Source organism: Nicotiana attenuata, chromosome 11 (genome assembly GCF_001879085.1).
Source record: "Nicotiana attenuata strain UT chromosome 11, NIATTr2, whole genome shotgun sequence".
NCBI classification, from domain to species: Eukaryota; Viridiplantae; Streptophyta; class Magnoliopsida; order Solanales; family Solanaceae; genus Nicotiana; species Nicotiana attenuata.
In genome coordinates this window covers 42,044,271-42,066,533 of record NC_031999.1, presented here as the reverse complement: position 1 = coordinate 42,066,533, position 22,263 = coordinate 42,044,271, and the positions used below count along the sequence as shown (strand labels likewise).

At 36.1% G+C, this 22,263-nt stretch overlaps 1 protein-coding gene across 1 annotated transcript; it reads left to right on the top strand.

The window, feature by feature from the left end:
• LOC109234393 (26S protease regulatory subunit 6B homolog) lies at positions 635–7,688 on the top strand. The gene is made up of 6 exons (XM_019400371.1): positions 635–1,217; positions 2,498–2,728; positions 6,249–6,407; positions 6,506–6,658; positions 6,856–6,939; positions 7,199–7,688. Exons 1-6 carry the CDS (start codon positions 738–740, stop codon positions 7,331–7,333), a joined length of 1,242 nt encoding a protein of 413 aa, XP_019255916.1. The 5' UTR covers positions 635–737; the 3' UTR covers positions 7,334–7,688.

Here is a 22,263-nt window from a genome sequence, read left to right as displayed (position 1 = left end):
AATATATAGGACTTTAAATTTAATTAAATTTTTTATTATTAAATCTTTCATTATTTAAATTAGGTAAGAAGTCGTAATATTAAGGACTTTAAAGTAGATATTATTTTGGAAAATAGAAGTAATATTACATTTCTTTTCCTTGTATATCCGACGACAATTTCAATGGATTTTTTTTTTAAAGATTCATTCTTCTTATATTGGGAAACTTATAATTCTAATAAGATATAATACTAAGAGTAAGAGATCTGGTACCTAACTAAATATATATTTTAATTATTAAATATTACACAAATTGACAAAAAGAATAATATATTATTCGAATAGGAAAAAGTTCGAAAAGAATTTGTATCTTCTATCATTCGCACGTGTACCTATATCAATAAATATTAAATTTTAAAATTACGTAAATATTATTAAATGATGTATTTTGAGTTATTGAATAAATATTAAAAATTATAAGTTCCTAAAAATAATGAACTTTAATCGCAATAAGCTAGCTCTGTCAATAATATTTGTTCAATAACTCAAACATATTATTTAATAATATTTACGTAATTTTAAAAGTTATATATATCAATATACCTCAAAAGCGCGTACCCTTAAGTGTTTAAAAATGGTCCAACTTCTAAATCATAATAGCAATAAAAGTGATCACACGTACCCGAGTCCAAACACCCAAAACACAAATTCTGTCTTGTTCCCTACTCCATTCTCTCTTCCTCGAAAATCCCTTAACAATGGCTTCCCCTATGGTCCTCGACCCAGCACCCTTACTTAAGCCCCCTTCAACCCGACCCGAACCCTCCATCCCCTCCTCCTCCTCCGACGTTGAAGATGACCTCTACGCTCGTCTCAAATCACTTCAACGCCAACTCGAATTCATCGAGATCCAAGAAGAATACGTTAAAGACGAGCTCAAAAATCTCCGTCGCGAACACTTGCGTGCACAGGAAGAAGTTAAACGGATCCAATCGGTGCCGTTAGTGATCGGTCAGTTCATGGAGATGATTGATACGAATAATGCGATTGTAGGGTCCACTACGGGGTCGAATTACTATGTTAGGATATTAAGTACGATTAATAGGGAGCTTCTTAAGCCGTCGGCTTCTGTGGCTTTGCACCGCCATTCGAATGCGCTCGTTGATGTTTTGCCGCCTGAAGCTGACTCGAGTATTTCGTTGCTCAGTCAGTCGGAGAAGCCTGATGTTACGTATAATGTGAGTGTTGTAATTTTTGAATTATTTAGGTAGGCTTTATGCTTAATTATACGTTGATTAGGGTTTATTATGCTTAAATATGGTTGTGTGCTGCTTAAATATGTTAAATCTGCTTAGGGATTGTATACTGCTTGTTTCAGTAATTACTACCAGGGTCTTATTCAATCTATCAATTAACCAACCATGACTCATTCTCGAAACTAGTTGGGTTTGGCTGTATGAATTCTCTGTATTTTTTTTAACTCTATTTGGCCAAGAGTTTAACTGCTTTCTTGGCTTCAGTATTTTTATCTTGTTGTTATTCCTTCTTGTTGCCATTACTTTTGCATTCTACAGCCGAGGGTCTCTTGGAAACTGCCTCTCTGTTCTTCTAGGGTAGGGTACATCTCACCCTCCCCAGACCCCACTTGTGGGAAAATACTGGGCTTGTCGTTGTTGTTTGGCCAAGTTTCGTTCCTATACTGTTAAGTCATTGTGTTTTAGGGAAATTAGAAGTTTTCTGAATCTCACACATATTTCAGCATAAATTTCACTTAGATGTTTCTGTAGCTTCATCCTCGGAAAAGAAAGACATAGCTCAATCTTGATCTTGACTATTTTTATGGGACTTCACTTATCTAATGTAGTAGAAAGTCCAATTTCTGTAGATTTTAGTGACCATCTTATCGATGATACTGCTACATGTAGCTGCGGGTGTAGAAGAATATCTGTAGCTACAGAGCAGGTCATAATCAACTAATATTTTTAGGTACTATGGTCTCCTAAGGCTTTGGTATAGTTGTAACTTGTAAGAGGACATCACGTGATATGTGGGTTAGGCACACATCTTGGGTTTGAACCAGATCGTAGACAAAAGTTGTGTTTAAGTGGAGAAGGTATAAGGGCGATCCCATTATCCACCTAGTTTCGAACCGTTGTCACTGTCCTCAAGGATTTCTCGGTTAGAAAAAAATTTCTAGGTCCTATAACATTTCTGGAGAACTATTAATTAGCTTGTTTTAGAGCTGGTCAATTGGCTTCTCGGGGCACATTCTGTATACTTGAGATAAGTTGTGTTTTTTGCTGAAGGACCCAAGAAGGGTAGTTGTTATGTATGCAAAACTTCAATAAACCATTTTGTTTTAAAGCTTTTGAAAGCTCCTTGGCACCCTTCCTTGCAAATTATTGCTGGAACTCTTATAGCCTTCTAATGTTTTTTGATTATGTTTCCTCCACATTGCCACCTTTTCGCAGGTCATAATTTGTTTGTTAGTTACTGAGCTTATATATTCTAACAACAGGATATTGGAGGATGTGACATACAAAAGCAGGAAATCCGTGAAGCTGTTGAGCTACCTCTGACTCATCATGACTTGTACAAGCAGATTGGTATAGATCCTCCCCGTGGTGTCTTGCTCTATGGTCCACCAGGCACTGGTAAAACTATGCTCGCAAAGGCTGTAGCACATCATACAACCGCGGCTTTCATAAGGGTTGTTGGCTCAGAATTTGTTCAGAAGTACTTGGGTGAGGTATGTATTGAAGCCTTAGAATTCCCAAAACATTGTCATTTTTATGCATCAATATATTGTTAATCACCAGTGTAAATGTTTGCTAAATCTGTCTTAACAACACGATATGTGACAAAGAGTTGTCACTTAAAGTGCTTATATTTCCTAAAAAGAGCTTGGAAGAGCATTCAGTCTCTTCCTATGGCCTATATTTTTTATTTTTTTAACTTTCCAATTTCCTATGTAGTAACCTTGTTTGGGAGTGAGAATAAGGCAATGAGCTATTACTATCTCCTTCGAAGTTGTATGACAGCTTCATGAGGATTCGCTGGATTAATGTCTAGCATTGGATGTTGATTTATTTGTTTCTTTTAAATTAAATATTATAAATATAGAAATCATTGAAAGAAGCTACAAGTATAGAAACCATTAGAAATCATCAAGAACGTTGCAACTAAAGAAGAATATTGTTGACTACCTTACTTTATCAAACAAAAAAATGTTGTTGACTGAGGGGCATGATCCTGCTAGTTTAGGGATTGTTGATGAGCTGTGTTCAGCAAACCTATCCATTATAAATCCAAATGAAGGACAAGTTGAAAAGAGGTGATTAGCAGAACAGCTTTCGTCAGAATCATATATGTTTTCTTTAATTGTCTTTTAGCCTAGTGGTAACAAGTAGTATTTAATTGTTTTTTTAGCCTAGTGGTAACAAGTAGTATTTAATTGTCTTTTAGTCTCTAATTAAGAGAGAAGTTCGTATTATTTTTTGTATTCTAGCAAAGTAGCTGGCTCCCTCTTTCCCTAAGTAAATCCTTCCTATATGTATGAATTCTTTTGTTTAAAAAATATAAATTCAAAATGTATTTTGACATTGCAATGTTGTTACAATCGAAAAAGGGTCAAAATTGCCTTATCGTTCTGGTAAATAGTTTAAAATTACCCTCCATTCACCTTTTGGTCCAAAAATACCCCCATCGTTATTTTTATTGTTGAAATTACCCCTTGATTTAACGGCAGAACTTGTGGGCCACGATTTTAATGTGTTGGCATCTTTTTACTAGGCCATGTGGCTCTTTGGGTCAGACAACAAATATGGGTAATAGTACCTTCCCCATTATCCCCACTGCCCCATTCCTTTTGTTACTCGGGTTAAAAAATAACCTTAACAATAGCTAAGGGTCTCTGACACGGCAGTTTAGGTGCCGCACCCGTGTCGGTGTGGGTGTGGGAATAGGATCCGTATCGGATCTGGTCAAACAATTTTGGGTACTTTGGACACGACGGAAGGAAAAATTTGAGATGAGATACAATTTGATTCCCGAAGTCAGAACCAAAATTAGGGTAAATAGCATAACTTATCTAGGAAATTAATCATTTACTTATCTACTACTTGAGAATAAAAAAGAAATCCATACGTTACAAGCTATACGTAAGTATTCCATAAAATTTCTCATAATTTAGAGATATTTTCATTTTTTTTGAATTATTTTTAGCTGGATCCTCGCACCCGTATCCGTGCTAGGATCCATTTCCCCGGATCTTAGAATTGACCTTTCGAAGGATCCAATCTCTAAATCCGCACCCATGTCGGACACCCGCACCTGTGTCCGAGCAACTTAGAACAATAGAACCATTACCAAAATATAGCCCAACTGAGTTTTTCTTTGAATTAACTCTGATATCTCATCACTTGTTCATAATCGTTCATTACAAACCTTGACCTCTTTTGTGAATAACTGATCCTTCCTCCTATGCCCGTTCTGGCATCTTTCGTTTTAATAATTAAACAACCAGAAGAATTTTTTCCTCAGTACAACTCCTCCTGATCACACTATCCTCCATCTTCATACCTTAATACATAGACTAAATCTCATAATCCCCATGCAAAAGTCACATTTAAGTATTACCAAAATTATTCATAACTCCAAATTCTATCTTTACTTGTTCAACGTTGGTAGATCTGAAGTTTAACCCCCCAAAAAATAAATCCCAACCTTAGATACAAAAGCAGCAGAATATTTTCGAATATAAATTTGGGAGCGAGTGAGAAAAAATCGGCGATCATTACCTAGCTAGAAAGTTTCGGCTATTTGTCGATTTCACCAGAAAAGAGATGCTATGGAAAACCCTCAAAATCTTGCAAACAACAGATCAAGAAAGCAGAAAAAATGGTACCATTTTCAATGCATCATCCCTCTTCCATTTTACTGAAGAAAGAGTATTTCAAGAAAAAGAGAGGCTCTTATAATTCTGGTTCATTATCCGTAAAAGAGGAAGAAGAAGTGACAAACGATTTTCCAGTAATTAGCAGCGATAAAATGTCCATAATCCCATCACCATTATCATCAGCTTTATCATCTTCATCCAGGAGGAAATCAAGATGGTGTTTGTTCTTGTTCGGAATTACTAAACTTCCAACGAAGAGGAAATATTTTGAGAGAAATAAAGAGAGCTTAGTAGATGGTCTTAAATTGGAGGAGAACTATTAATTTTTTAACCAGGATAATAAAAGAAATGGGTGGGTCGGATAATGGGGCGGGTAATATTGCCCATATTTGTTGTCTGACCCAAAGAGCCATGTGGCCCAGTAAAAAGATGCCATCACATTAAAATCGTGGCCCACTAGTTTTGCCGTTAAATCGATGGGTAATTTTAAAAGGGCAGCCCGGTGCTCTAAGCATCCCGCATTCATGCAGGGTCCGGGGAAGGCCGCATCCCAAAGGGTGTGATGTAGATAGCCTACCCTATTGCAAGCATTAGTGGCTACTTCTGCGGCATGAACTCGTGACCTATAAATCACACGTAGACAACTTTATGGTTGCTACAAGGCTCGAGGGGTAATTTTAGAAAATGGGGGTATTTTTGGACCAAAAAGTTGATGAAGGATAATTTTAAACCATTTACCAAACTATAGGCGTAATTTTGACCCTTTTCCGTGTTAGAATCCATGTCCTCCCAGTGGTCAATTCACCTTCAGTCTTTGGTGTGTGGACTGATTCCCGTATAGCTCTGTAGAACTTAAAGTCAAGACCTCTCTCAATAGCAATTGCCTAAATAACTTTTAATTTCTGATTACCTTTTTTGGCGTAACAAAAGCTTCGTCCAGATCCTCTCACTACAAAGTAATATAGAATGTCTTGATATTCCTCCATAGAAATGATATAGAGACTTGGACTTCCCTGCCTCGATCTTCTTGACTAGTAAAACATTTGTATACGACAGTTTATGTAGAAGTGGCTGTAGAAACAGATCTTGCTTTCATCGCACCCAACCTAGCCGATCAGTTCAGCTCTCTCAGCAAGTAGCTTTGAATTCAATCATGTTCCCCAAGTCTTTATGCAACTTCAGATCAATATCATGTCACTGCAAGTTTCTATGCAACTTCAGATAATGTACAACTTTGTTCATGTTAAAATTTCATTCTCTTCCTGTCTGAAGAGTGATATCAGATCAGATTGTGTTCATGAAGAGTTATGAGACACCATTTGTTTCTATTACTCTAGTTTTTGTCTTCTCACTTACTCACTGATTCTTGCAGGGCCCACGAATGGTTCGTGATGTCTTTCGCCTTGCCAAAGAAAATGCTCCAGCAATCATATTTATTGATGAGGTTGATGCAATTGCTACTGCTAGGTTCGATGCTCAGACTGGAGCTGATAGAGAGGTCCAGCGTATCCTCATGGAGCTACTAAATCAAGTAGGCTTCTGTACATAGATTTAAAGTAACTCTGGAAGGATACAAAACTCTGCATTGTTTGATGAGCCACCTTTTTCCCTTGGGTTTGTATTCTGTAGATGGATGGGTTTGACCAAACAGTGAATGTGAAAGTTATTATGGCAACTAATAGAGCTGACACACTGGACCCTGCACTTTTACGTCCTGGAAGGCTAGATCGGAAGATCGAATTTCCTTTGCCTGATAGACGTCAAAAGAGGCTCGTTTTTCAGGTGGGGTTTTGGTTTATGTTATATTATGATGTCGTCTGCTTCTTCTTCGTCGTTCTCCTCCCCTAAAAAGAAGTGAAGAGGAAAATATTGTAGAAGTTTAGATAGATGGATTTTTGAATTGCTTTTCTGCTTCTGCTGCAGTCTACCTGTGTTTCGCATGAATGAACCAAACTAATGCTGGATTATTTTTTTGGCAGGTATGCACTGCTAAGATGAACTTAGGTGATGAGGTCGACTTGGAAGATTACGTTTCTCGCCCTGATAAAATCAGTGCTGCTGAGGTTTGTCTTTTAACTCTATACAATTTTGTCGGGTGACTGTAGGATGCTCTGGTAATGTTAAAAAATGTGGAAGAACCCCCACCCCCCACCACCCAAAAAAACAAAAAAACAATGAGCTAATTTTTCTTTCTAATTGGCTGCAACTGTTTTTTCCTTTTTTCCTGCAAGACTGAATTATTTTATGCTGGACTACTAATGCGAAATGAAAATGAATTGGAATTTGTGGGTGCATTAGTGATGTATGTTGCAATATTTGCAGATTTCGGCAATCTGTCAAGAAGCTGGTATGCATGCAGTGCGCAAGAATCGATATGTCATACTTCCCAAGGACTTCGAAAAGGGTTACAGGACCAACGTTAAGAAGCCTGACACTGACTTTGAATTCTACAAGTGATTGTTGTTAAGGCTAAGCAAGTAATTAAGAAATCTAGTATCTATGTCCCTGAATGTTTTCTTTGTAGTGCTGGTGTATTGGATATTTAATGGCTGTTTGCAGCCTTTTAGTACAATCGTTCCTTCATTCAGAAAGTGTGTGTTAGGCTGTCTATTGTTTGAGTTTGGGTACGCCCATCTTATTTGCTGTTTCACGTGTTGTCTCAAGCCATAAGTTTTTCTGATTGTGAGGCGTTTTGCTAAGATCACGTTGAGTTTCCAATGATGCATTCCTGTGGGGTGTTTCTTGTCCCACCAGTGGTGGCGGATTTAGAACTTAGGCACTGGTTTCTGAGTTAAAAGAGTGTGTTCTAATATGTTTACCTATACCTATTATTGGTTCTGCTGGCGGTTTGTATTAGTTATGCTGACATATTATTTTGTATGAAAAAAGTTTTTAAAAAATTATTTAATTTGTCTACCTATATTGTAGTATAGAACTGAATATTTATTTATAAAAAATATATATATATGGTAAGTATTTATTTATTTACTAGGGATATAATTTTATTTCTCATTATTTGAATTATCTTAAACTTGCTTTGATAAAATAGCATATTTTAATCAAGCATAAATTTTGAAGGACAATTTTGTCTTTAACTAAGCTAATGCATGCATTAAAAACCATTGTATTGTTAATATCATGGTTTTCTATACATTAGTTATACATAGAATAATATCAAATAGGGTGTATAATTAATGTATAAGTTCAGAAAGTATACCAAACAAGATATTAATTAATACACAAAGCTAAAGCATATATTGTTTTATCTAGTGCATTCCACCAAACGATCCCCTACTCATTTTATGGAAGAAGTCTACTCTACTTGTTTCAGGAAAATTAGACACTTGAAGAGAAAAATAACATAGACATACACATCAACAGTTAGATTAAAGTGGCGAGAATGAACATTTGACACGTGTAATGAATACTTATTTTAAAAATGATGATTGAATGGCACTTGCTCCCCTCAATCTTTCTTTAGTAAGATGCTTTGCTTTTAATTAGGTGAACAACGCCTTGTATTATTCATGTGAATATTCTTGCATAATTTGACCATGGCTACGTGTGACGCCTCATAATATTTTACTAATGTATTCCGCCGTCGGAATGAAGCTTTGGAGCAATAATAAATTGTCTCAGCAATAATCAAAGGTTTCGGGTTTGAGCCCCTGAGTATGTAATCACTTTTATTTGGGAGTGCTTTATTTCCAATGTGAAACTTCCCGACGCGAATCCGGATTTAGTCGGGCCCCAATGTGGGTACCAAATACCGGGTGGGAAACCATAAAAAAAATATTATCTCAGTGTGACCTATACATTATGAGTTTGGGCCGTCGAAGCAGACACTGACACTTGCATTAGGATAAATTGTCTATATCACACCCTTTGGGATGTAACTCTTTTCCCAGATCCTGCATGAACACGGTATATCTTGTACATAGGACTGTCTTTTATTATTATTTTTAATTCCTCTGCCGACTCTACCTTTTTCTCCATAATAACTTGGAAATAGGTACTACAAGATTCCATTGCCCACCGAAAGAAAACAGGGTCTTTGCATCTTTTTTTTCTCTTCCTTGTGGTTGGAGTATAAATATTCCATTGGTCCTTCCAAGGTCAAAGAAAAAGAAAAGAAAGAAATACAAAAAGAGAATCATATTCGGACCCGAATTTCTAAAATACAAAGTTTGAAAATGCAAAAGAATTTGATTTGAAAACCAAAGTCCTAATCATAAGGTCATATTTGCTTAGGAGTTAGAAAAAAAAAGACCTTACCGTTTGAGTTTGTAAGTGGCCGTTTGGACATAAGAATTGTAAAACTCCAAAAAAGTGAAAAATTCTTTCAAGTGAAAATGGTATTTCAAATTTAGAATTGTGTTTGGACATGGATATAATTTTAGGATATTTTTGAAGTTTTGTGAGTGAAAATTTTGAAAACAATTTTTTTGGAGTTTTCAAATTTTCGAAAAATTCTAAAATTCATCTTCAAGTAAAAATTAGAAATTTTGTGGCCAAACATTATTTTCGAAAAAAAGTGAAAAACAATAACATCGTATATGTAATGAAACAATAAAGAAGAATATTGCAAAGAAAGAGAGAGAGAATTCTTATTGCTTTGGTATGAATTACAATGGAATATGATCCCTCTATTTATAGGAAAAGAGTGACTTAGCCACCAAGTAAAATTTCTAAAATCTCTCTAAAATATAGACATTCACCTTAAATAAAACCCTATTTATGACACCCCCCTGAATGTCTATTCAACAAATAATGTACCTCGTTAAAACCTTAACTAAAAGAAAATCCAGTGGGTAAAAATTTCTAGTAAAGGAAAAAGAGTGCGCATATCTAACAATACATCTTTTGGTTGCCTCATTAAAAATCTTGCAAGGAAAACCTAGTGGGACAAAACCTTGTAAGGGAAAAAGAGCACAACGCATATTAATTTCCCTTGATGAGAGCACCAATTCACATCCTTGAGCCTTCGCATCCCGATCTTGTACACTAGCTTGACGTCAGTACTGATTTGGTGAGCAAATCAGCTATATTATCACTTAAATGAATTTGTTGCACATTGATAACACCATTATTTTGAAGATCGTGTGTGAAAAATAACTTTGGTGAAACGTGCTTTGTCCTATCTCCTTTTATGAATCCTCCCTCCAATTGGGCTATGCATGCTGCATTGTCTTCATACAAAATCTCGGGTAGTTTGTTACACTTCAAACCACATTTGTCTCGAATAAAATGTATTATACACCTCAACCATACACATTTTCGACTTGCTTCATGAATAGAAATTATCTCAGTATGATTAGATGAAATAGACACGATTGATTGCTTAGTCGATCGCCAAGATATGGTAGTGCCTCCACATGTAAACACATAGCCTGTTTGAGATCGAGCCTTGTGTGGGTCAGATAAATAACCAGCATCGGCATAACCAACAAGGTCGGGACTGCAATTATTGTCATAAAATAAGCCCATATCGGTAGTCCCTTTTAGATACCGCAATATATGTTTGATTTCATTCCAATGTCTCCTTGTGGGAGTAGAGCCATATCTTGCTAAGACATTAACTGAAAAAGTTATGTCGGGCCTTGTAGTGTTAGCTATTAGTGCACCAATTGCACTAAGATACGGTACTTCAGGACCAAGTATCTCTTCATTCTTTTCTTGAGGTCGGAATGGATCCTTATTCACATCAAGTGATCGAACAACCATCGGAGTACTTAATGGATGTGCTCCATCCATGTAAAACCGTTTCAATACCTTTTCTATGTAGGTAGATTGATGAACGAAAGTTCTGCTTCTCAAATGTTCAATTTGCAAACCGAGACATAATTTTATCTTTACGAGATCTTTCATCTCGAATTCCTTATTTAAATAATCAATTTCCTTTTGGAGTTCTATAGGAGTTCCAATAAGGTTTATGTCATCAACACATACGACAAGTACAACAAATTCCGATGTTGTTTTCTTTATAAAAACACATGGGCTAATGACAACTTTTATACAGCCTCCTTTAATAATACTCACTAAGACGATTATACCACAGTCGTCCTAATTGCTTTAGACCCGATCACACCCAACTATAGTCCTAAAAAGGATAAGCGGTCACTGCAAATATAATCCGGTCTAAAAGTCCGGAGTCGAATCCCACAGAGAACTAAGGTTTCGCTGTAATTGTTCAATATCGCAAAGAAGACAAGTTTGAACAATTTCTAAATTATAATATTAAGATTTTTATATCTAACTAATTAACCAACAAATACTATAAAACGGTAAAATTATCAACTAACGAGACAAAGGTTTGGAGACTAAATTAAGGAGGTCTAGAGTTATGATTTCCCCAATTGTTGATTCATTAATTGTATGTTTCTTATAGCTTTGACTTAGTTGCCTCTATCAATCATGAACTCTCCAGCTATCATAAATCTCTCTCAAGCAATTATGATAATTTACTAGACGCACTCTCTCAAGCTACGCTAGCTAGATTCACATTACAGTTCACTTAGATCGCACCCGAGGTATTGTTATCTCTAATCCAACCTCTAAACCCTAGGTTATGACTCTCGCCTATACTCCGGGAGTGATGTTGTTCATACAACTACCTAAATATGCACTCTCTCTCAAGCAGATACATAATAAATAGGAACGGCTAGTTGAGGATCCTTTCAATTAACCAGAATCAAAACGTAGTTGAACAAATAGAGATAAACAACCAATTCAAAACTATATTAATATAACAACCAATTCATCCCCAAAAGGTTCCATCAAAACCCTAGAAAACGAATTAGCTATTCATAATAGTATGTAAAACTACAATACTAAAAATCATAACCAACAATGAAAAAAATAGGAAGAAGAAGGAAAAACTCGTTGAAGAATTCCGCGCCTTGCTCCTATTGTGTTCTTGACTCCTTAGGTCGAATCTACGGTCTCCTTAGCCTCCTTAGGTCTAAATTATGTCAAAAGTATGTCCAACTCTTCAAAATAGCATTTTTACATGTATTTATACCAAGTAGGATCGGGACCAGATGAAAAAAAACTTTTCTGCGCGAACTAGGACTTCGCTCTGTAAAAATTGAATAGCCGCGCCGCAGGCTGCGCCGCACCATTCGACGCGGTAGTGCATTTTAGCTGCAGCTTCATATTTTCAAGTCAGGCACCATTTTACACTGCTGCGCCGCGCCTTGTGGTGCCCCATGCGGCGCAGCAGTGCAATTTTCTCAGAGTAAACTTATTTCATCCTCTTTTACAGAGCGAAGTATTGGGCTTTTACTCAGACTTCAAAGCTCTAAATTGATCAATTTAGCTCCAAATTAACTTTTGAGCTCCGGATCGCTTCCTGCAAGGCATAAAACACGTACTAAGTGTAATTCACTATCATTTGAACTCAAACGCACGTAAAAAATGCAGTCATTGGCATGTAATACTACGGCTAAAACACGAGTTTCTAGCCTAACATCAAGACCATACAAATATCTTTGCAATTTGATTGAAAATATTTCCGGGGACTTTGAATTATATGCGTTACGCATTTTAAATCCCTTGGGAATATTCATGTATATCTCATTATCAAGTGAGCCATAAAGGTAGCGGTAACCACATCCATTAAATGCATGTCAAGCTTTTCATGGACAACAAAACTAATGATATAACGGAATGTTATAGCATCCATAACGGATGAATATGTCTCTTCATAATCGACACCAGGCCTTTGTGAAAACCCTTGTGCAACAAGGCGTGCCTTATATCTTTGTACCATATTTTTCTCATTCCTCTTGCGTACAAAGACCCATTTATAGCCAACAGGCTTAACACCGTTAGGTGTTTGGACTACAGGCCCAAAAACTTCACGTTTTGCAAGTGAATTCAACTCTGATTGGATTGCTTCTTGCCATTTTGGCCAATCAAGTCTTTGTAGACATTCTCCAACAGATTGAGGTTCAAGATCCCCACTATCTTGCATAAGGTTAGATGCAACATTATATGCAAAGACATAATCCACCACTATATACGATCGATTCAAATCTATTTCAATATCGATTGGATTTATTGATAGTTTCTTATTTTCTTGAGTCTCGGGATCAGTGATTTCCTCATGTTCTCAGGATTGGTTAAATTGTGGATTTCTTCATGAGACTCTTTCGTAGTGTCATCTTGATTATTTTTTTCCTTTTTCTAGGATTTCGATCCTTCTAACCTAATGGTCCGCCACGTTTTAGGCGTGCTTTCGACTCATTAGCTATGACACTAGAAGATTATCCAACAGAGACATCAATACAGATTGGAACATTCTCTGCAGGGATATGTGATTTTGTTATCCTTTTCAGATCCGTAAATGCATCTGGCATTTGATTTGTTATTTTGTGCAAATAAATAATCTTTTGCACCTCTTTTTTACAAATAGAGGCACGTGGATCAAGATGAGACAATGATAGATTTTTTCACAAAATTTCCCGTTTGGTTTCACCATTTTCTTCCCCTAATTTTGGGAAAAGTGTCTCATCGAATCGACAGTATGCAAATCGTGCAGTACAAATCCCCCGTTAATGTTTCGAGGTAGCGAATAATGGAGCGCGATTCAAACCCAACATATATTCCTAACCTTTCTTGGGGGCCCATTTTGGTGCGATATGGAGGTGCTACAAGCACATATACTGCGCATCCAAAAATTCTTAAATGGGATATATTAGGTTTATGACCCAAACTAATTGCAACGGAGAGTATTTATGATAATTTGTTGGTCTGAGATGAACTAGCATTGCTGCATGTAAAATGGCGTGACCCCAAACAAAAGTGGGCAACCTCGTTTTCATGAGTAACGGTCTTGCTATCAATTGCAGATGTCTAATTAAAGACTCTGCAAGGACATTTTGAGTGTGAACGTGAGCTACATAATGTTCCACTTTTATCCCAATTGATAAGCAATAATCATTAAATGCTTGGGATAAAAACTCAGCAGCATTATCAAGTCTAATAGACTTAATTGGATTATCGGGGAATTGCGTCCTTGATCGAATTATTTGTGCCATTAATTTGCAAACGCGAGGTTGTGAGATGATAATAGGCCACATGAGATCATCTAGAAGATGCATCTATTAAGACCATAAAATATCTAAACGACCCACTAGGTGGGTGGATAGGTCCACAAATGTCCCATTGTATACGTTCCAAAAATGCAGGGGACTCAATCCCAACCTTTGTTGCTGATGGTCTAATAATTAACTTGCTTTTGAGAACAAGAAGTGCAAAAAAATTCATTATTTAAAAGAATCTTTAAATTCTTTAATGGATGCCTATTTTAGTTTTCTATAATCCGTCTCATCATAATTGATTCAGGGTGTCCCAATCGATCATGTCAAGGTACAAAAGTATTGTAATTAGTAACATTTTGGTTTACAATAGAATGTGCATCAATTGCACTAATTCTTGTCCAATACAGGCCACAAGATAAAGATGAGAATTTCTCAATAACCCTTTTCTGGCCAGAAACATTCTTGGTAATGATGAGATATTCAAGATTATTCTCATCTATTATCTCAATATGATATCCATTTCGGCGGATATCTTTAAAACTCAACAAGTTCCTCTTGGACTTAGAGGAGAACATTGCGTTCTCTATGATAAGTATTGTTCCCTTAGGCAGAATTATAGTAGCTCTTCGAGAGCCTTCAATTAGATTACTACTACCAGAAATTGTAGTAACATCTACCTTACACATACTTAAATGAGAGAAATATTTCTTCTCTTTGAATATTGTATGTGTCGTACATGAATTAACTAAACAAATATTTTTACAATTGAACTTTGATCCAAGTTTATTTTGTGACATATCCATATTTGCTTCCCAATGTTTGACATACAAAAAAAATATACAAATAAACATTAGTATTTTTGAAGAAAAAGGGAAAGAAACAAAGTTAAATCATTAACTCAATATTGACTTTTAATACAATTTCGAACAAGCTCTAATTATGATACAAATAATTACGTAGCCAATTTTAATACAATTATAAGTACAACACATATGACTAATACAACATAATAATGACACAATAAATATTATTAGTGTCCGGAAAACGAAAATAAAGTAAAAATCAACGATACAATAGACTTATTATCTAATAAAATTTTAAAAGGTATCATACAAACGAATAAGGCTGAACAAATTAATTATAAATTGATGCTGTTACGTTCCCAAAAACAAAACGTTTCAACTTGTTTCCTTTTGAACATATACCAATAGTGGTAAATATACGTAGCCATTAATAGTATAATTGGAGTCTTTATAGTAGCAATATTTCACATTTTGCAGTGAAAAGCCCCAAGTAGCATTGCTACCATAGATCACACATGAGTTCCACCTGTATTGTTTGCAATTTAGGTAGACTATAATGGAATGTATTTCATTCCAACAGATTTTGTTCAAGACGAAAGACCATTAAGCTCATTTCCTTGGTGTTGTTGTTCGTCACTTTTATTATCCTCATTTGTTTGATTAGTACTTAACCAATTCAAAAGAAACGCTAAGTAAACCAAAATCACTAACAAACAATGATTAATCAAAATAAAATCAGACAGAACGAAAGTTTTATTAAATAAACGACTATAACTAAACTAATTAATACTAATTGAAAAACTAATACTCATGTAAAGACTACGATTACATGATCTTTATTTATTAACTACTACGAATAGGCAAATAAAAAATTAAACTACTCAATCATCTTTAACCACAGATCCATCACGGATCAAGTGGTCTATTTTCCCATCAGGGTGCTCAAAGAAGTCTGCCACATTCAAGTGGGTGATATCAAATTTATTGTCATTGACAAGATTAGCTTCAGGGCCTTTATTCTTTAGCAGTTCTTGATAAAGTTCAACCAAATGTCTTGGTGTACAACAAATATTTACCCAATGGCATTTTCTACCGCAACAATAGCATTCGGTTTCTGAACCATTTGCCTTTGGCTTCTCATCTTTCCCTTTCCACTTTTGGTGGTTATTTTTCTTCGGCGGGTGATTAACACTAGGAGAATTTCTTCCTTGTTTACGGTCACGGCCACGACCACGACTACGACCACGAGCACGACCACGAATAGGGCCACGTCCTTTTCCATGCTTAGCATAATTGAAATACACCTCATCCACTTCAGGCAATGGTGTAGACCCAGTGGGTTGATTTTCGTGATTTCTCATGAGCAAGTCGTTGTTTCATTCAGCCACAAGGAGAAGAGAAATCAACTCAGAGTACTTCTTGAAACCTTTCTCTCGGTACTGTTGTTGCAAGACCATGTTGGAGGCATGAACGTTGTGAACGTTTTTTCAAGCATATCATAATCAGTGATAGTATCTTAGAGTTTCAATTTAGAAGTAATTCTGAACATTGCAGAATTATATTCAGAAACAGACTTAAAGTCTTGGAGCCTCAGATGAGCCCAATCATATCGTGCTTGTGGAAGAGTGACCAACTTTAAGTTGACGTATCTTTCCTTTAAGCCATTCCACAAAATAAGTGGATCTTTGATTGTGAGATATTCTATTTTCAACCCTTCATCAAGGTGATGACGCAAGAAAATCAAGGCCTTAGCATAGTCTTGGGTAGATGCTTTATTTTTGTCTTAAATGGCGTCTCCAAGACCCATTGCATCTAAATGGATTTCAGCATCCAGCATCCATGTCATATAGTTCTTGCCCAAAATTACAAGGGCAACGAACTTTCTTTTCATAATATTAGTCATAATTAAAAGAGGAGAAAAGTTATACCTTAATCTTGTCAAAGAGTTTCTTGAGACGGTAGAGTCTCGTGCTGATAATGTGTAATGAAACAAAAAAAAAGAATATTGGAAAGAAAGAGAGAGAGAATTCTTATTGCTTTGGGATGAATTACAATGGAATATGACCCCTCTATTTATAGAGAAAGAGTGACTTAGCCACCAAGTAAAATTCCTAAAATCTCTTTAAAATATAGACATTCACCTTAAATAAAACCCTATTTATAACAGTATAGAAACAATAACATCGTTTTCCTTTTTTCAGTTTTTGCAAAAAACAACTCAAACTAATACTACTACTTTTATCTCTTGGTGTTGCTCGACATATGTTGCTCGACATATGCACTGGTGCATTGGGATAAATAGTGATGTGCACAAGCTGTTGATATCCAATTTTTCCCTGTATATTTTTTTATATGCAAATACCTTCAAAATAGTATATATATGCATATATAAGCATGTCCAAGTATTTTATTATTTTTTCTAATTTTCAAAAAAGATTTTTAAACCGATTTTTTGCCCTATTTTAGCAATACAAAAGCCAATAAGTGTTCTTCAAAAATTATTATTTTGGGGATTAATCTATTTTATTCTTATATTTATGCCAATATATATCTAAATTAATTTTTACACATTTTTATAAGTCGATTTGGTATTTTTAAGCTAAATTTGCACTAAATTGCAATTCTAGCCTATTTTAAGATTTAAATAGCGTTTATAATTATAAAATTTATTCCAGTATTTTTAGTTTAATGATTATATATTATTAATTAAATTAGTGCCTTCAATTTGTTTCAAAAATCATTTTACTATTTTTTATAAATTAAAAAAGGGAAAAGTGGCTATTTAACTGATAGCCTTATTTGTATTTCAATTATAGCCAAAATCAACCACCCCGATAACCCAATTCCAATTTCAAACGGACCAGCCCAAATCCTAATATATAACCCGACTCCTAACCCGTTAATAAAACCCGCCCGGTTTTTCTTTTGATTCAGGCCGTTGATCATTTTGATCAACGACCACGATTCCCCTTTACCATTTTAATTCACCCAAACCCCAACCCTAATTCATTTCCCTCCAATGACGCTGCCTTGAAACCCCTTCGTCTCTCAAACTCTCTCAAATGTTCTCGAAACCCTAATTGTCTTCTACTGTCTTCTACATCAAGCTTACCGGAATCCATGGCCTCTCAGGCCATGGATGGTTTATACTCATCTCCCTCTGCTCTTAAACACTTGGTACTCGAAGTTTCGAGGTCTGACCTCGAAGGTTTTCGTTCAGATCTTTGCAAACTCAAGGTTCTATGACCATCTCCGGCCTTGCTCCGGCGTACAATGGTGTTTTGAGCCTGATTCTGACTTTCCGACCAAGATCGGACCTTTTCCAAGCCTTTCTCATTCTAGGGTTCTTCTGAAACCCTAACTAGTCGAGGTTTTCTCCGATTTTTTCTTAAATTTGTTATATATATGTGCTCTACTTGAGTTTTTGAACGATTTCCTCAACTTTTCTTTCAAAAATTACTTTCAAAAATTACTTATTTCTGATTTAGGGTTTCCTGAAAATGTTCAAATGTTTCTCTGACTTTTCTTTCCCTTTTTCTTTGTGTGTATTTGTCTCCGCTATGTTCATGTTTTCTTTTCTACCATGCATGCTCTTCTACTGTGTTCTTATGTTTTTCCTTTTATCACGCATGCTCTTCTACTGTGTTTTTTATATTCCGTTCTTTCTTCTACTGTGTTTCTATGCTATGTTTTCACATGCTTTTCCACTATGTTCTGCTATTTGCCTTCCACTATGACTTGATATGCTTCGCCTACTGTATCCTTCTACCACGTTCTTAAGGGTTTACTGTTTCACTTCTACTTTACCTTGTTTTAAGAAATGTTTAGGCATGTTTTTCTCTACTGTTTCTTCTACTCTCATTGTGTTTCGAATTAGTTTCTTCACTCTGTTTGCTTTGAACTTTCAACTGTATTCTCTTGCTTTCTTATGAGTTTTCGAAAGAAATCTCTGAGCCTGCTGCCTCCTCATCTCTGTATTTGACTCGAGGTAGAAACCCTAGAATTTAGGGTTTCTCCGAGTTTGGTCATATGATTGGATTAGGGTTCTGTTTGAGAACCCTTGACTCTTTCAGACTAACCTCTGAGTCTATGAACTAAGTGTGAATTTCTTTTGTTTGCACACAATTCTGATTCCCCTACACTAGACTCTTCTATGAAATAGCATGACAAATTTCTTCATGTTTAACGTGTCTGTATGCTTTTATATATGACGAATCTTTCTTCAAAAGGGTTTTCTAACTTGTGATTGATTCAGAATTCCTTTTAATGAGTCTAATTGATTGTTACAGATTTTTCTTAAGTTAAAATCTTTCCCATCTTTCTGACCTGGTTCATTCATACAAAATCTTCAATTTTTGATTTACTAGTTGTTAATTGATTCCCTTGCCTTATTTGCACAAACCGTGTACTGTCAAGACCTTGTCCTTAAATAAACCTCTATGTATTTACCCCTCTTGTACTGCTTTGTAAAAAGTGTTTGAGTAATCTCTTTCCTTAATTATTTTTACCCGTTTGAAATCAGAATCCTTTAATTAAAGGAAAACCTTGTGTAATTGATTTTCAAACTATTTTCTTACCTATTTCTGCTTGCTTTATACACTATAAATACATGACCCTCTTTAACACAAGACACGATCAACACACATTACACACTTCAGACACTTATAATCTCATAGTTCTCATCTAAACTCATAGCATTCTGACTACTTGTTTGCACTTTGGCTTTACAAGACTACTGCTTTCCTTTGCTTGTTTCCTCGAGACTGGTATGTTCTAGTTTTGGTTTCAGCATCACCCCAACGTGTTTATTTACAGCCTTTACATCCATGTCTACTGTATTGTCTTGTGGAGCTAAATGTTAACTAGCATGTTAATCATATGTTTCTGTTGTGAATCCCTGCACCCCTGTCTCCCTCTATGTGTTTTGAGTTGTAGTTCAGAACATGGCAATATTCCAGTTATTGTTCATGTTTGGACTTGATCCCTTAGGGGATCCTAACTCCCAAAACAATGTGTTCTAACAGGCTGGTGTGGTGTGCCAGCATTTTGTATTGCTGGGTATGACCACTAGCCTGTCTTTGCCACTCCCCTTTTCCCCTTTTCAAAATTCCTTCTATGCACTTACACCCATTCCTAGTTTCTAAGTTCTGCCCCCCCTCCTGTGAGCCTTGCCTTGGGACCTTGAGCTCCCTTTGAACTTGGACACTTGAGGGCTGGCCCTTCCACACTGCACTATGACTCAATCCTGCAATGTATTTGGGTGTGAGCACTGCCCGGAGTCCATTTGAGGCTCTTAGGGAACTCTGACACATCCCAAATGAGAGAAAGGCTTTGGATCTTGATCTTTGGAGTTGATTTACTTCATGCTTCAGACAGGAAGTCTGAATCAGGCTCTCCTTGGTTGTAATTTTAATTTTTTTTATCTGATGTAGTTTTCTTTATTTTATTTTTTGGACTGTAATAATTTTGTAATAAACCTCTGGGGTGATTAGTGAAAAGGGAAGGGTAACCATGCATGCAAAAGGGGTAGATATCATGCTCATAGGGAAATACTACACTTCTGTACTCATGTATCTTGTCTACAGCTTTGCACGTTTGTATATCACACGTAGATACCATGTCTATAAGGAATTCTGCATTATCACATGTAGATACCATGTCTATAAGGAATTCTGCATTATCACATGTAGATACCATGTCTATAGTTTTCTGCATCATCACATATAGATACCATGCCTATAAGTTAACCAGAAATCCAGACTCTACATATGCACTGGTCACTAAGCAAAACTGTTTATAGGATTAAAACTAACAGTATTCAGATACCATGCCCATAGGATTTCTGCACTCTTGCCACGCCCGTAAAAAATGTTTAAAATCAGTAATGCCTAGAGAGCATGCCTATAGGAGCTATCATCAAAGCTGAATCGTTCGTTCGCTTATAAGTCTAAAATCAGTGGTAGTAATAACGTCTGTAGAATTTATGTTCCTGTAATTGACAATTTCTTTCTTTTAAAATCAGTATACTTCTTTTCTGAAACTAATAGATATCATGCCTATAGGTTTCATTTAATACTTAGGCAAGCTATAAGGTAAACCTATAAATCGAATCAGAATTTATTAACTACAACCAGCAGGCAGGCCTAATTCGGGCTTCTTATCTGAAATATGCAATAGATCAGTCTGCCACAACTTTTAAGTTTAAACAGGCCATAATCAGTACGTGTAAGACATGCTAAACTATCTGCTTCTCTCTGGTTTTTAAGGAGGTTTGTCTGAGCCTTTCTATCTGCTATGTGCATCTCCCTATATTTGCTATATATGTGTTTTGATTGTCGCCTTAGCTTTTTATCCTTTGAAACTATAAAGCCTCATACCCCTTCCCTGTAGGATTAGTAGTCCAAGTACCTCCGGGACTGACAGGATTGGGACGGGTAGTAGCATGCAATAAGTAACGAAACTATTCCGCGCTTTAATACCTTAATGGGGTGGGAAATGGTAGATATGGATATGATGACCATGCGATAACACCACGTGTATAAATGGTTACCGGGTGTTGCATGGGGTGATCCATATTATTTGTAAACCTAGGACCCTCCCCCCTACCCCCCCCCCCCCATTCCCTTTACTTGTTTATTTTATTCAGGATTTCAAAAACCGCTTCTTCAACTTCTTTTAATTTTAATTACTTACAACAATTATGTGAAACCCCCCTCATATTTGTAATTTTTACTTGTCTACTTGTTGTTTGCACTTAAAGTCACAATTATAGTATGGCCGGGAACCACACTGGTGGATCTCGAGGGGTGCCTAACATCTTCCCCTCGGGATAATTTCGAGCCCTTACCCAATCTCTGGTTTTCTAAATCAAAGTTCTTCTTAGTGTCCTAATGCACTTAATCATTAGGTGGCGACTCTTCAATTCAAACATAATTCCCAAAAGAGAACGAGTTGTCCTCCCAAATGTCATAAACCCGATTTCGCGAGAAAAGGGGGCATCGACAGCATGGCGACTCTGCTGGGGATTCTTTAAGGCTTTTACCATTTCATGCTATTTGTCACTTTATGCTTCTTTATATGTCTTTACTTGTTTAAATGCCTTTAAGTATTTATTCCTTCTTCTACTACCAAACTGACTTGGCTCTTTGTTTCTTTCCTTTATTAATGCTTTCCTTTAATATTATTATAAATTATGAGAAACTGTTGTAATTATTACTTTATGAACGTGCAAATACGTGACAACTTGTTTGATTATTGTAATTGCATATTCAACATCATATTCCACTCGTGCCAAACAAAATACCATAGCAACGCTTATAATGAGTAGTTGCGCTCTTCCGAAATTATCACCCCCTAAATCCGGCAAAGGCATATTTGCGGTAAAACCAGTCGATCAACAGTGTAGTCGACGATTCCGTGCCTTTCCCTCTTGAGTTGTCCGGTCATGGGTACCAGTCTAATACTCCATAGAAACCTTACTCTGTTTAAAGGTGCATGCATCACTATCAAACCTAGCCGAGTCAGTTATGTTGTCCGCATA